A 16,315-nucleotide genomic window follows, 5' to 3' on the forward strand; every position below is an offset into this window, starting at 1 on the left:
TGGTGAGTATACACTTGACCCTTGAACATTGTGGGGGTTAGGGGTGCAGGCACCCCACACAGTCAAAAATCCCTATATAACTTTTGACTCTCCAAAAACTTAACTACTAATAACCTATGGGAAGCCTTTTGGATAACATAAACAGTTAATTAGCACATAATTTGTATATGTATTATATACTGTATTCTTATAATGAAGTAAGCTAGAGAAAAAATATTTTAAAAAATAGTAAGAAAGAGAAAATACATTTATAGTTCTATGCTGCATTGAAAAAATTCCACATATAAGCACACACATGTGGTTCAAAGCCATGTTGTTCAAGGATCAACTGTATCATTATTTCTATGAGTGTTTATTTATAATCTGTCAGTCTCACTAGAGTGCAAGTTCCAGAAGAAAAGAGATAGATATATAGGCTTTACTCACTTGGTACAAAACAAGAGTTCAACAAGTATTTTTTGGCTCAGTGAAAGACTGGTTGACCCCTAACAGTGAAAGTAGAATTTGCCAAAAATGGGGTTTACTTGGTTCATTAAAATAAAAAAGGGAAATGGGATTAATTGGAATGTGGGCCAGGCAAGATGGAGAAAGTTGGGAGCAAGAACAGGATTTGTCAGTAAACTGTACTTAGTATGTTAGGCTAATGGCCCACCATATAAAAATGCACCCCCCTAATGCGCCTGGGTGGCTCAATCAGTTGGGCATCCGACTTCAGCTCGGGTCATGATCTCATGGTTTGTGGGTTCGAACCCTGTGTCGGGCTCTGTGCTGACAGCTCAGGGCCTGGAGCCTGCTTTGGATTCTGTGTCTCCTTCTCTCTCTGCCCCTTCCCCACTTGCGCTCTGTCTCTCTCTGTCTCTCAAAAATAAATAAATGTAAAAAAAAAATTAAAAAGAAAAAAAATAAAAATGTTCCCCCCTACCATCTAGAGCACATTTTGCCCAGGGGCAAATGATAGTGGTGCTGGAAAGAATTACTACTTTAAGCCAGAAGGATCTGAGTGTAAATTAGTAAAACTAGAATACCTTCAAGTTTATTGTTAGTGGGAGGTACCATTTCAGAAAATTAGAATGAGAGACTTTATCAGTGACCAGACCTTGGAGAGATGCTTCAGACATGTCCCTCCCTTTATGAAAGCGATAAACCACACCTCAGATCGAAGGATTGCACAATCTCCCTTTGTTTCCTGTTCCAATTTTGGAAAGAAGTAGCTTACTTGGAAGAAAGAGGAAGCAATGGGTTAAGGAGCTACTTTCCTGTCCTCTCCTGGCCCCCCTCCCCAGTCCATCGTTGTGTGCTTCCACCAGAACAAAGCGTGGGAGCCACAGCTGTGGTCATGTTGTTTCACTGCCTAAAACTCTTCAGGACTCCTTTATACTCTGAGCAGAATAAATAGCCTTAACAGGCCATCTGGTCCTTGTCTGTGCCTCCATCCTCAACTTTGACTGTTCTTTGTCCCTCACTTCATGTATTCTATAGGACACTCCTATGAACTTTGTTTCCAGAGCCGGTTCTTCTACCTGGAACACCCTTGCACAACCTTCCTACCTAGCTAAGTGTGTATGTGTACATATATATACACACACATATACAAACATGTACATTATTTTCTAAACCGTTGAAACATCTTGCCCCTTTGCTCATAACTACTTTAGGATGGACGTCCTAGGAACAAAAACATTTTCTTACATAACCACAATGTAATTATTATAATGGAGAATTTTGACATTATTGAAATATTATTACTAATCTTCAGTTCATTTTTAAATTTTATGCATTGTCCTATTATGTGCCTTATACCTACTTTATCTCCCCCAATCCAGGATCCAATCCAAGATGGATCCATTTACTTGTCATATCTTTTTGGTCTCTTTTAATCATAAATATTTCTTCTGCCTTTCTTTGATCTTTGACACTTGAAAAACATAAGCTAGTTATTTTGTAAAATAATCCCCAGTTTGAAGTTTTTCAATATTTCCTTGTGATATCGGAAATGATGCCATGTCCTTGGTACATCATATCAGGAGGCACAGAATGTCAAGTTATACCATATTGGTGATATTGCTTTGATCTCTGGGGTAAGGTGGTATCCGCCATGTTACTTCACTGCAAAGTGATTTTTTTTTTTTTGGCCATTGTAATTAATGATTTGGGAGAAAGATACTTTGAAACTATGGAAACATTCAGTTCCCCATCAAACTTACATCTACTAGTTTGGCATCCATTTTGCGTGTGCTTTATTTTTAAGAAAACTTATTTTACAGTGTTAAGAAAAGTAAAGACAACTAAAATAAAATAAAGAATATGATACAATAAATGAACTTTTTAAACCACCCCACCAAAAATACCTGCATCTCCCATATCAACCCAATCTTCTTTTTTGAGGTTCTTATAACCTAAAATTGAGAGAAGTCTGTTATGTATGGCATTAGCCACTGCAAGATTTCTCATTTGCATTTTCAACTCTATTCATGAATTATCTTTTCATTTCCTTTTCTCTTATAATAATAAAAAAATCCATGAAAGGGACATTTTTTAAAATGAGAAAGAAGATATACAATATTATTTCTGGTTTACCATATGTCATAATATTGCTTTTGGTCACATAATAATGGGCATCAGTAATTGCATTTATTTTTTCATGCTTGCTACAAGGATTCACTTAAGACTCTGAAGAGCTCCTGTGGATTGAAAATCATTTGGATTGATTAAAGTCATGAGGAGAATTATGATAAGGGTCCGATCATATGGGCATCAGGAAAGTAAAATATTATCATTTAAACTAGAAATGGAACTTTTTCTCCTTTAAAATGGAACATTTTCAATGACAGGTGGAGTTTCTCATAGTAAGATTAATAATATCTGATGTTTACTCATCCATTTATTCAAAAGAAAATCATCCTGTGAGCCTAGTAGGTGAGAAGCACCATTATATACAACTTCTAACCTTTCAAAGTATGTCTCAATAATATCCTTCGTGGTCTTTAAGTAAGAATGGTTAGAGGGAACCTTAAAGTTTTGCTTATAGGTTCCATTAAAAGAGCTCAGAAACAGGAATATCCTAAATAACACAGCATTCGTCCATCATCTAGGAGGATCATCTGAATAAGTGCTCAGTTTCAGAAACCACTAAATCGAGTGGAAAGGAAGGAAGGGGTTTCCCACCTTCACCCCCAATCAACACATTTAAAAGAAAAAAAACAAAACAGGCGGTGTTCATGGAACAACATTCTATACAGCCCAGTCACCTCAGGCCAAAGTTTTCTAGGAAAGAAACTATCTCCTTTGTACTACCTATTACTCTTCTATGAGGTTCTGATCACAAATGAGGTTCTTCAAAATATCAGTACCCAGTACCTGAAAATTTTATAGCTAGGGAACACCTTTCCCTTTAAGACATACTTTATATACTATCAATTTCATTCCTTACAAAAAGGTGGTGAAAAAGTAGAATAAGACTAGTTTTCCTCATATTACAGTGAGGAAACTGAAGACCGGGAAGGTAAACAGACAGTTCAGCATTAGGAACAAGCCACAGATAGCATTCTGACCTCTGGTGTCATAGCCCACAGGACCATACTTTTCCTGATAGGCCCAACAAGGTCATCTGCACCCTCCCCCCAACCTTAAATGCTTTCATGGTACTTGTCACAGTGTTAGTTGTATATTATTTATATATTTATATGATTATTTGCTTTACGTCTCTCACTCTTGAACATGTGGTTTGTAGGGATTGAACCTATTTTCCTCACATTGTATTCCATAATCTACCTTGGTTGGATGGGTGAACAAGTGGGTGAGCCAATATACCATATATTTTCTTCTGACCATAACAACTTCATGTGTCTGTTTTAGACCATAGCTTGCTGCCAGAAATGGCACTCTCAGTGGACTCATCCTGGCACCGGTGGCAGTGGCGAGTCAGAGATGGCCTCCCCCAGTCTCCATCAGAAGCCACACCACTATTGTCTGAAGAGAAGAAGAGGCAAAGCTACAACCTGATACAACAACGGGTCGTCTTCCCCAACAACAGCACGTGCCACCGAGATTGGGCAGAGATCACCAGGAGATACTCCGGCAACAGAATCTGCACGACCAAATACACCTTTCTCACTTTCCTGCCTCAGAATCTCTTTGAGCAGTTTCATAGGTACACAACCACTTGGCCAAACGATACACGCTTTAACCAAGTATTTGCCAGTATTTCTGAAACAAAGATGCTGCCCTCTGGGTTACCTATCCTTTAATATCCAAATGCATGTACCTTAAAAAGACTTGTCATTCATTTGCTCATTCATTCATTCATTCAATAAATATCAGATTCTACTGTGTTAGGCCATGTGTTCACTGCTGGAGATACATGAGGGGGAAAAGAGAGACATAGTCTTGACTATATTTTCTCATGAAAGAGACAGACATTAAATTTAAGAATTCTATAAACTGATGTCAAATTAGAATTTAAATATATACTTCTAAAAAGAGGTATATGGTGATGTTAGAGTAAATAAGAGGGAGATCTGGGCTAGTTAAGAAAGTCAGGAAAGACTTCCAGGAATAAGTGACAATTGAAATAATCTGAAAGAAGAGAATGCATTAACTTGGTAAAAACAGAGAGAAGTCAGGAAGGGATGCAGGAGAATGTCCCTGCCAACAGACCTTCATGTGCAAAGGCACAGTGGCAAAAGGATGCTAGATGCACTTGGAAAAGTTAAAAATGTAAGCCATAATTTCGAGGTGATACATGCAAGATCGTATTATAATTATAAAGCAAAATATACACTTAGATATCATCCTAAATTTTGTAATTATCATTACAAGTTGTCATTTATTGAGAAACTACTATGACTGAGAACGCTCTATTACATATGTAACAAATATAATCCTATGTAATATTTATAAGAGCCCTTTAAAGTACATAGTACTAGCCCCATTTTACACAAGTTGAAACAAGCTCCAGAAAGTCACACAACTAATAAACAATTTGAGTTTGAATATAGCTGGATCTGGCTTCAGAGTCCTTACCATAATTCGAGGTCACCCTAAAAGAGAATGTCATTTTAGTTGATAAAGGCCAACAATAGGGAAGAAATAGTGTGGAAAGTATACTTCCTTCTCCATGGTTTTCACTCACACTTTTCTTGTCCCTTCCAGATGGGCTAATCTGTATTTCCTATTCCTGGTGATTCTCAACTGGATGCCCTCCATGGAAGTTTTCCACAGAGAAATCACCATGTTACCATTGGCTATTGTGCTGTTCCTCATCATGGTCAAGGATGGCATGGAAGACTTCAAGAGATATCGTCTTGATAGAAAGATCAACTGCTCCAACATCTGGATATATGAAAGGTAAAAGAAATCACCCTTCTCTTTTCTTGCTTCCAAATAGGTTATGAAAACTCTTCAGCATTTTCAAAGGATTGGTCTCTCTTGTCACATTTTATTTTCTTAAGTTCACTTAATTCAGTGATTCTCAACCAGAGCAATCTTTCCGAGGAGGAAACATTTGACACTTTCTGGAGACATTTTGGTTGCCATATTGAAGAGAATGCCAATGGCAGGTAGTGGATAAAAGCAGAAGGATGATGCTAAACATCTTACAATATACAGGACAGCCCCTCCACAACAAAGAATTATCATCCAGCTCAAAATATCACTAGTGCTGAGATTTAGAAACCTTAATTTAGCACATGTAAACACTCAAAATATTAAGCACAAAAATGTTATATTATTGAGAGTAAGGTTGAAATCTCAAGAATTGGTCTCTAGAATTTACTGGATCATCTCAAGAGACCAAATTTAAGAGCGGCTCTTTGGAGAGTGACAGGCGACATCTCTCAAACAAGAAAACATATACCATTTTTAAAGCATCTGAGGCTCTTGGCTAAAAATTCTTGTTTTTTAAACTTAACCAGGTAGGTTTTATGACCAGAGTTGGTTGGCACACTTGTTCTCAGCTGCCTGGGTGGAAAAGGAAGATCCCTGTGGGTGACGTCTACATTCCAATAGGTGGAGTCCCAACAAGTAGAAGGAAGTGACCTGACAAGTGCACACCTGTTCTCTGCCAGCTTTTTCCTTGTCATTTCTCCCCCAGCATTTGTAAACCAGCCTTTTGTTTTTAATTTTCCTTTTGAAAGAAGAGAGAGAAATTTCCAGCAAAGAACGCAAATAAAAGATATCAGGGACGTGACTTACTGGCAGCTGAACAATGGAACTGATTAGGGGAAAAAACTCTTTTACGGAGAACTCACATGCCATCCTATGAGAATTCAAGAAACGGGATTGAGCAGAGATGGGAAAGGAAGTCAAAAGAAGGCAGAAAAGGAAAGAAGACAAGAAACGCATAGTAATCTCCAATCTGCCCTTTGAAGTATGGTCCTACAAAGAGAATCCCAACAGGCATTATTGTGGGAATCAAATTAAGACCAGCAAGTACACCGTGTTGTCCTTCATACCCAAGAACATCTTTGAACAGCTACACCGGTTTGCCAATCTCTATTTTCTGGGCATTGTGGGTCTGAATTTTGTTCCCGTGGCCAATGCTTTCCAGCCTGAGGTAGGTGTGATACCAATCTGTATCATCCTGGCGGTCACTGCTATAAAGGATGCTTGGGAAGACCTCCGAAGATGCAAATCTGATAAAGTGATCAATAACCAAGAATGTCTCATCTATAGCAGGTAAAGCAAAACTCATTGGGGAAGTCTGGTGGGTCCAGAAGATCTTTCTGTGCCTGCTGCCACTGCTGCTACTTTTTATAGAGGGCATACTGTAGGGAGATAGCATCATTTTATCTCAGTGAAGCTGTTTAATTCTCCAATGTCAGAATTATTACCTAAAACCAAAAACCACATAGAAAAAAGGGTTGAGCCCATGTTTATTAAAATTAGGAAGTCTTTATTATTTGGTGTTTTCTTTGCTATTTCAATGTGTTTAGCATTTAAGAATTTTGCATAAATTCTCCTCCATTCCTAGTCCAGTGTATGAGCACACTGGAGCATATTTAGAGACCGTTGGTGGGAAGAGACATCACTGTTTTTCAGGGGAGCAGTAGAGCATTGTATTAGATGAACTGGAGACACACTGCCTGGGTCGAATCATTCATTAACTACTTGACTTTAGGCAGGTTACCCAACCTCTCTGAGCCTGGTTTTGTCATCTGTAAAATTGAAACCTCTCCTGGGGTGCTCGTGAGAATTGCATCCTTGGAAGGTGCTTAGCACTGTGCCTGATATATAGTAAATGCTCAATGTGCAAGCTACAATTGCTCTATTTTTATAATGTAAAACTCACAGTAGCACCATCATCAAGGTTTTCTTTATAATTCCTCTCTGACGTCCCAACAAAAGCAAAAACTGCACACCACCCATCTTGCCACATTATTTAAAATTATTTTATACATGCTGTCACTTTACAAAGGTTCCATTGAGCATTTGGCAAAACAGGGTTGTTAGGGAAAGGATATGATCTTGGTCAGTCATATCTATATTCTTCTCCAGTGAAAGAGAGGAAGATAAGAGTTATTATAGGTCTCAATTTTATGACTGCACATATAGCCAAGATGGAAGCAAGAGAGTCAAGTCTGGGCTAAGAGAGAGACTTCCATGACTGAGTGCTTTGTGGGCTAGCCTTTGATGATTGAGTCACTAGCAGGTGAGGGCTTGACTTCTTGGCAGATAAGGAAAATGTCCATCTCTCTCTCGACGAGCACCATTCCTGTCTGACTTTTTCCCTCTGACTTTATCAGCCCTAATTGGCAGAAATTCTCCAGTCGCTCTGGTCCCTCTTAAGATGAAAGGGGCTGGCTTCAGGGTGTGCACTGTAGCCATTTAGGGGCTTCTTTCTAAAGAGGGGTTCTCTTCCCCAGGGGAATAGCAGGTAACCGACTTGTAGCTGGCTGATGAGAGGATTTAATGGGAGACTATCGAATGCAAGGGACTCATTTGTCTTCAGGGCACCTCTACGAAAATCTTCATGTCTCCCCTCAGCATCAGATGCGCTTCTGGCCTCTTTGCTGGCAGGGCCACAACTGCACGTCTAAAAAAGTTAATCTGAAGGGTGTGTGTGTTTTCTAATTGTCTTGAATGTTGTTAGCACACTGAACATCTAGAGAAGGAAAATAATTGGCAGGCTGCCTTTTTTCAAAGAGACTGTCACCAACCCACACCTTCACTTTTTGTTTGCTACCTTTCTTTTTCCTTAGTTTTTTTTTTTCTCAGAGAAGATACACAGTGGTGAGCCAGGAAGCTGATTCCTTAGGGAAGAATGAGTGTGGACCTCAATTAGCCTGATCCTATTCTCCCTGCTCTGCCAGAAATCCTCTGCCCTAAGCCTCCTAGAATCACAGGCCTGTTCTTGGGGATAATCTCAGTGTTTATCAGACCTTAGACTGACCTGTGCTCAGAACTGGTTTGATGTATGCCAGGCTGTTGTTCTGTTCTCAAAATAGCTTCCAGGAAACAGTGAAAAACCAAGGTGGCAGCAATCCTAGCAAAAAGAAGCCTTAGTTCATAGGTTCACTGGCAGGGAGGGACATAAGAGGTTTTATAATAGCAATATTTCTTGAAGTGTATTCAGTGGAATAATAATGACTAAGAGGTGGTCTCCGAAAAAAAAGACACTCATGATCAAAAAATTATACATTAGCCCTCCTAACCCATGTTCCATGAGGGAACTAAGATACGCAGTAAAGATATCTGTCCATCCTTAACTCAGTGTTGTTCCAAACTTACTAAACCTTGGAAATTTAGGGAATTTTACTTTCTTCAGTATAGCAAAATAATTGACTAGAGGGTCAGGCAGGTAATTGAATGAAATAAACTAAATACAAAGAGGGGAGCAATGTTGTCTGTGTGCTGATAAATGGGGACTGATACTCAGCATCAGTGTTAGATTAAGACAGGGAACAGTAGGCATTGTAGCAAATAAGGGGATCCAGGCCCTCACATCAGAAGGCAGAGCTAGCCACCATGTGCAAATACAGACCTAGTGTTGCCACATTGTCTGAATTTTGTTAAAGGAGCTAGAAGTTCATGTTTTTATTTGAAATAACCTGGCATTTAAGTGAAATAACCTGATATAATTTTTTCAATTATTTCACACCTATTTTGTTTGACCTAAAGTTCTTATTTTGCCTGTGAGCCCCAAATTTGCAGACTTTGCTTTATAATCGAGTCCTAGGAATCTGGATCTCTGCAAAAGAATGATTAGATTCTTCTTTTGAGATTCATCTTCAGTGAGGGAACCACTTAACCTCTTAGGGCAGAGATGGGGTATGACTTTGAAGTAAGAATGCAGGCCTCATATTCAGGAGGCCTAAACTTTAAGCCCAGACCTGTGACTGACTACTAACAACAGCTTAGAAAGTCACTTAAATCCTGGATCTCAGTTTCCACTTCCTAAAAAAATTTGTTTAATGTTTATTTATTTTTGAGAAAGAGTGCAAACAGGGGAGAGGCAAAGAGAGACACACAGAATCCAAAGCAGGCTCCAGGCTCTGAGCTGTCAGCACAGAGCCCGACGTGGGGCTCAAACTCATGGACTGCAAGATCATGACCTGAGCCAAAGTCAGGCACTTATCCAAGTGAGCCACCCAGTTGCCCCTCTCAGTTTCCACTTTGTAAAACCTGGGAGTCAGATTAGATCTTGTCCTGTGAAATATGCTAGAAAGAACAGAATCCACAACCAAATAAATTTGGGAAATAGGACATACTTGATCCTACCAGGACCCTCAGTAAGTAGCCTATCCAATTTTGTGTAACTCAGTTGTGTCCTCTGAAATACTCTCTGTTGTAAGCAGCAGAAACCTCAACTCAAATTTAAACAACAAAAGGACTTGTTGGTTTTTAAGTCACTACAAATATTCTGAGATGGGCAAGTGATCAGGCATGAATCTGCATTCTAGATCTCGCACTTGGCTGTCCATTTCATTCAGTCCTCTCTGCATCATTTTTACCCTCAGGCATACTTTCCTCATGGCAGTGAGATGGCTGCAACAGCCTTCACGTCTATATGTGGTAACTCACAAAGGGAGAAAGAAAGGCACTTGTGGGATCATTCTTAGAAGGTCAAGGAAGCTTACTTTCCAGATCCTCCTCACACCTCAGTGACCCCAGTGACTCACATGTCCATCCCTGAACCACTCCTGTGAGTAGGGATTATGCTTATTGAATTTTACCTGAACCACAGAGTTCATCACAAAGTCAGCTTTCCTGAAAGCATATGTGCCACCCAGAGAAGATGTAAAACCCAAATGGAAAAAAATAAGATAGTTTCTAAGTGAAAGGGGAATAGATATTGGAGATGCCACCTTTATGTACTCATCTTAAAATATTTTTGAGCCTAGACTCTTTGTAAATTGCTTTCCACATATTAGGAACATACTTGGCATCATTCTGTACTATAGATCAGTGAAGCTCTTCCAACTCTGAAGTGGATTGATTCTATAAAATATTCCAGAATAGGAAGCCAGGAAATGCTAGATAAGTGTTAGTTATTATCTTAACTGATGGATGCTGAAGGACATTTTCTTTTGCCAAATATCAATGACACATGATAGGATGTTAGGCAAAGGATACAAGATCCGAAAGGACAATTCGTTTGTTCAGGACAAGATAAAAGCTTCTCCCTCAAGCACTAGCTGTATCCATTTTGTCTCAGAATCATACATTTGAGAAATGATATCTTTGTAGCGGGTGGGGATGGGGGGAAGGGGGAAGGTAGGGGGGAGGATTTGCATACGCTTGTATGTAATTGAATACTAGGGCCCTTAGAATGTTGCTTAACCCAGTCCCATGTATCATACGGTCCAGACTTTTTTATACTGTGAAAGAGTCCTTTTGCAAACAGCAGAAGCCTTGTTAACAGAATTACAATCCTTTTAGAGCATTTTCTTTTAATATAGCAACTGTGCTTGTGGTCTAAAGGTGACCCATTAATCAGATTTATGGAATGACTTTAAGAAGAGATTAGCTTCAGAATTGTATTAGCTTAGTTTCTCCCGGGGCTCAGTTTAATAAATCTGGGAACCATACCCAGCAAGAGATTTCTATCCTTCCATTCAGCTTAGTAAATTTTTATTTGTATTCAGAAAACATGTGGTAAGGAAGCAGGGGTGTGAACAGAGGAGATCCATGATGGGCTTTGTCTCCATACTGCAATGAAACAAAAGCCCTCCAGTGTCTCAGCAGCTGAGCAGTCATTTGGTCCCAAATATTCACCCGGATCTGGTGTGTGTTCACCACATGGTAGGCCCTGAGTGCCCTCCAGGGGCTCTCAGTCCAGTGATCACAAGGAACTTGTAAACAGCCACGGTCTCCCATGCCTCTGTACAAAGGGCTATAGTCATTAAGGGGATGAGGTGACTCATCTACCTGCAGAAAATATCAAGGCCAAGGGAAACCTTCCCCAAAGAGGTGACATTTCCAGAGGCATCAAAAGATGAGTAGCATTAAACAGGCAGAGGAAACACAATTTTAGCTCACAGCCTCTTCATGTGTCAGCTAAAGGTTGTATGTGTGGCTTATGCTGGTATCAAAAAGACTAGAATCAAGAAATGTCAGAAACTTAGAAGAGTGACTCCGATTAGAAAGTTTAAAATTCTGGCTCTTTGATTAATACTTGGAGATTCTCTTTTCTGGAAGCCAGGTGGCTTCTATAACAGAAAAATAATTCCAGATGATATGGGAGAGTGGCCAGTCTTTAGACAGCCTAGCACTGAGGGTCTGATTTCCCAGTAGTAGCCAGCGCTGGTGGGAAGAAAGAAGCCTGGCCTGTAGCCTGTTTTTATTTGTATGTCAGTTGTCTTTCATGACAGAGCCCACATTATTGGAAAGCTGAGAACGAGGAAACCAGAAGTCTTGGTCCTGGGTCTGCCACAATTAACCGTATGATGTCAGTGAAGTCACTTAAGTGGTTGGGGCCCCATTTGTCTCATCTTTAAATAGTGATCATAATCTCTATGGTATATTTTGCAAAAAGACGTGCAGTTGATGAGCAAGAGTGCTTGAAAATAACAGAGCTATAGAAATAAACTATACAATGCAGTACCAAAGGAGGGTGAAAAATGAGTCTCAACAATGGTGTTTAAAATGTGACATCTTACTAGGTGCTTAGCTTCAAGGACTTTGGCATCAGACTTAGGATTGTCCCAGAACTGCCACTTACTAAAGCTGTGAATATATGTAGTCAGTGGATCACTTGAGACTTCATTTCAACATCTCTAAAGTGGGAACAATACTAGCACCTATTTCCTGGAGTCCTGTGGATTGAATGAGATCATCTTTATAAACCCGTTTAAGTCTGCCTCTGTACCATAAGTAGCACTAAGCAATCTTTTTTTTAATTTCCAGTGACTTCAACTCTAATTTTTTCAGTGCCAGGCCCAGCCTCAGTTTTGAACTTTCATACCATACTCCCCACACATACAAGGGAGGAATCACTCATATTATTAGTAAAAATCAAGGATTCTTTGAGCTGCATTTATCAGTGGGCACAGTTACAATGTTTTCAGAGCAAAAACCTATGCTGTGCTCCCTCATAAAATTCTGTGTGGCAGAATTTTAAACCTGAAATCAAGAAACCCCTCTGGAGCCTGGCCATCTTTCCCCCTCCTCCTGTTCTACAGCACACCTGAGCACACCTATACCAACATTTACACTCAGGCAAGGGATCTAGATGGCCCCAACCAGCCCAGAGCCTAGGGCACTTTGGCCAATGCAACTTCTAACACAGAGTGTGCTTGAGAATATCACACTTGTGTGGATATTAATAAAGCAGGTATTTGGGCCCAATTTCACTATTATTTCCTCTGGGTAACAGCTCTTTGGGAAACCCAAAGGAGATGAGATGATTGATAAGACAGAATTCAGGCTTTGCCAGGGTTATTCTAACATCAAGACATATAAACATGCTTTCATCCTAAAACTACCTCCCGGGGTTGTTGTGGGTACTAAATGAGAGAATGCATGTAAAATGCTTAGCATAGTGCCTGGCATTCAGAAAATGTTAGCTAAAATATTGCTAAAGAGAGTTCTATAACCTTGCTACCCAGGAGTTGCCATGAACTGGACCCAAGAGGATTAAGGAAGAAATGCCATTGCCTAGCATTTGAAACTACATGAGAGAAGACAAACTCTTTAGCTAAAGAACTTGAATTCCAGGCTCTTAATAACATAGCGAAATGGGCCTGAGGGAAGAATCTGAAAAACGCAGACAACAGAGAAACATCTAGTGTCAAATGAAGCATGACCATGAAAAGCACCACTGGCTGGAGTTTACAGACCAGCAGACCATTTCTTTCATCGCACACATCTTTGCTTCACATGTGGCATCAGCAAATGAGGCTCTGCTCTGAAGCATCAATTTTACAAGTGCCCACCCTATCCCCACTGCCTGTCCTGTGCTCACAGAAGGCCATACACTATTTGGGCCAATTCATTTGTCATTTCAGTATAGAATGCATTAGGTCTTCTCCAAAACTCAATGGATGGAAAAGTCATAAAACAAGAATTCAGGTGTCCCTGAAGCTCTGCCCTCATGTCAACAGGCATGATTTATATTTATATTTTGGCAGGTGAGGATTTAAAGCTTCTGTTAAGGAGCTCACAATTCCAAAAGGTAAGGCTCCAATTTTCAACCCAGCTTCACTTATTTATGTCACTAGCTTCTGAGGCTTCATCTGCCTTGTACCTCACTCCCATACAAAACCAAGGGTCCACAGTAAGCCATGAAGCTCCTATGGCTGTCACTTGTATGTTCTTGTAGACATACCTATGTGACCTCACCCAAGTTAGGTAACCTTTCTGGGCCTGCTTTCTCATCTATGAAATGGAGATAATGATAACAAAAGTTGTCTCATTATTAGACAGCTAAATAAGTAATGTAGGTTAAGTGCTGGGCCCAAGACAGATAAGCGTATTGTATTGTATTGTATTGTATTGTATTGTATTGTATTGTATTGTATTGTATATTATCAGAAGTCTCCCTGCTGAGTCCATAACAAAAACAAATTGGATGTTAAAATGGCTAAAGGTTAGGAAAAGTTTCCCTTCTACTGCTTCATGTTCAAGACAGATCTACACAGAATCAGTTACTGAATATTTACTGAACACTTCCCCATATGCTAGACACTCCACCAGACCCTATGAAGGAACAGAAATATAAGGCCCAGGGTCATCCTAGCTCTCCACAAGCTTATTAGATTGTTGAAAATAAGAGATACATGAAACAGCAAATAGGGCCATAATGTGTCAGGAAATGGGACAAAGAAAAGTGCACCATTGACACTCACTGCCCAGAAGTGAAAGTGAAAGGTAGTGTTTGGATCTGCAGAGGCTCAAGGTAACATTTGGGGTAACATCTCATGCCTTTGATGCCTCCAGGCTGTTTCCCCATAATCTGTGAATGTGATCTTGATGGAGTGCACCTGTGAATCTCCTGTCCTCTAAGCAGGGTGTTTCCATGGCCATCACTGTTTGTGCCATTTGGTGCTCATTTCTGCTTTCTGCATGTGACAAAGTGCACAAAGAGGTTAGAGAGTAGGCTGCTCCTTGGAGCTTCAATAAAGATGGGGCTCTTGGAGTGCCTGGGTGACTCAGTTGGTTAAGTGGCCAACTTCAGCTAAGGTCATGATCTCGCAGTTGGTGAGTTCTAGCCCCGCGTTGGGCTCTGTGCAGACAGCTCAGAGACTGGAGCCTACTTCGGATTCTGTGTCTCCCTCTCTCTCTACCCTTCCCCTGCTCATGTTCTGTCTTTCTGTCTCTCAAAAGTAAATAAACATTTTTTAAAAACTTAAAGCTGGGGCTCTCAGTATAAAGAAGGACTTTAACAGCAGATGTGACCTGTTGTGTGAGGCCTCATTGGCCTCTAGGTGAGGTCATATTAATACAAATACTCCAGTGATAGTTAGACCCAAATTGTTGATTTGAGATGTGTCCTCCCACCCTAATTTCAAGCATCCCCAGATATGCCTGGGCAAACTTACATATGGCGAATGTCACTGTGTCCACCAATATTTCCAGTCAAGCCAGAAATCAAGGTATCCTACCACTCCTCGGGCCTCCATTGTCTCCTTCTGGTACTTTCCTCAATCTTGTGAGCCTGAAGGCCACTCACTGTGGTCTGTAGCTGACAGTTAGATACAGAGGACGAGGAATAGCCAGGCAGGGGGCACTGACTGCCCAGGTTCAGACTGTCTCTAACATAACTGCTTTAGCTTCTGTTCCACTTCCTGGGGCCAGGTCAAGGACAAAGGCCACACAACCTGTTGTCCCTTTTCTTTTCTTTTTTTTTTTTAATTTTTTTAATGTTTATTTTTGAGGGGTGGGGCAGGGACAGAAGGAGAGAGAGACACAAAATCCGAAGCAGGCTTCAGGCTCTGAGCTGTCAGTACAGAGTCCAATACGGCGCTTTAACCCATAAGGTATGAGATCATGACCTGAGCTGAAGTCGGACGCTTAACTGACTGAGCCACCCAGGCACCCCTTTGTTGTCCCTTTTCAAGTCTTCTACACCCTCTTGCTAGATTCCTCCTCCAGCAAAACTAAAAACAAAATCCACAAAAAAAAAAAAACAAGCAAAAAAACCGCTTATGCATATGACATCATAAAAATAGACAATTAACACTGTCTCCATAGCAGTGACCCTGTTTGCTCCAAGCTAATAATAACTATAATGATAATAATAGCAGCAGTAAAGGCCATTTGCTGTGCAGTCATTAGATACTTCTCACATATTATTTTAGTTAGCTCTCACTATAACCTATAGAATATATTTTAGTTGTCCCATTTGATAGATGAATAAATTGAGTGTCAGATAGTTAAGCAGTGGGTTCAAGGCATCACCACATATAGGAGATAGTTCCAGGTTTCAAATCAAGTTCAACTGACTCCAAAGTTTTTAACCACTCTGTGGGACTGCCTCTACCTCAACATATCACTGGCAAAACAATTGGGTAGTACAAGTATTCCTGAGCCAGCCACAAGGCCCTTGGTTCTCTTTCTTGGCACTGTAGAAAGAGTAGAGATTCCAATGCAAGTTTCATCACTGTGTATGTTGACCAGGTCACTCAGCCTCCATTTCCTCAGCTGAGAATTAGAAATCCATCAAATCCCTTCAGCTCTGATTTGTTTTGTTTTATTTATTAAGACTTTATTTTTTTAGAGTAGTCTACTGTTGGTTCACAGCAAAATTAGGGGCAGGTACAGAGATTTCCCATTTACCCCTAGCCCCACTCATACATAGCCTTCCTCATTATCAACATCCCCCACCAGAGTGCTACATTTGTCACAACACATCATAATCACCCAAAATCTACAGTTT

At 40.2% G+C, this 16,315-nt stretch overlaps 1 protein-coding gene across 3 annotated transcripts in view; it reads left to right on the forward strand.

Moving 5' to 3' along the window:
* ATP10B (ATPase phospholipid transporting 10B (putative)) overlaps positions 1–16,315 on the forward strand; it is a 330,927-nt gene that overhangs the window by 220,506 nt on the left and 94,106 nt on the right. For 2 of the 3 annotated variants that reach the window (XR_008300518.1, XM_053226788.1), the window contains exons 5-6: positions 3,856–4,150; positions 5,152–5,346. Coding sequence is in view for 2 of the 3 variants with exons in the window: in XM_053226788.1 (XP_053082763.1) it covers positions 3,856–4,150; positions 5,152–5,346 (490 nt within the window). In the remaining variant the exon portion in view is untranslated. Of the gene's footprint in view, positions 1–3,855; positions 4,151–5,151; positions 5,347–5,374; positions 6,676–16,315 lie in introns of those variants that run through there. The other variant, XM_053226793.1, reaches the window with a different exon arrangement.

Source organism: Acinonyx jubatus, chromosome A1, assembly GCF_027475565.1.
Source record: "Acinonyx jubatus isolate Ajub_Pintada_27869175 chromosome A1, VMU_Ajub_asm_v1.0, whole genome shotgun sequence".
Lineage (NCBI taxonomy): Eukaryota > Metazoa > Chordata > Mammalia > Carnivora > Felidae > Acinonyx > Acinonyx jubatus.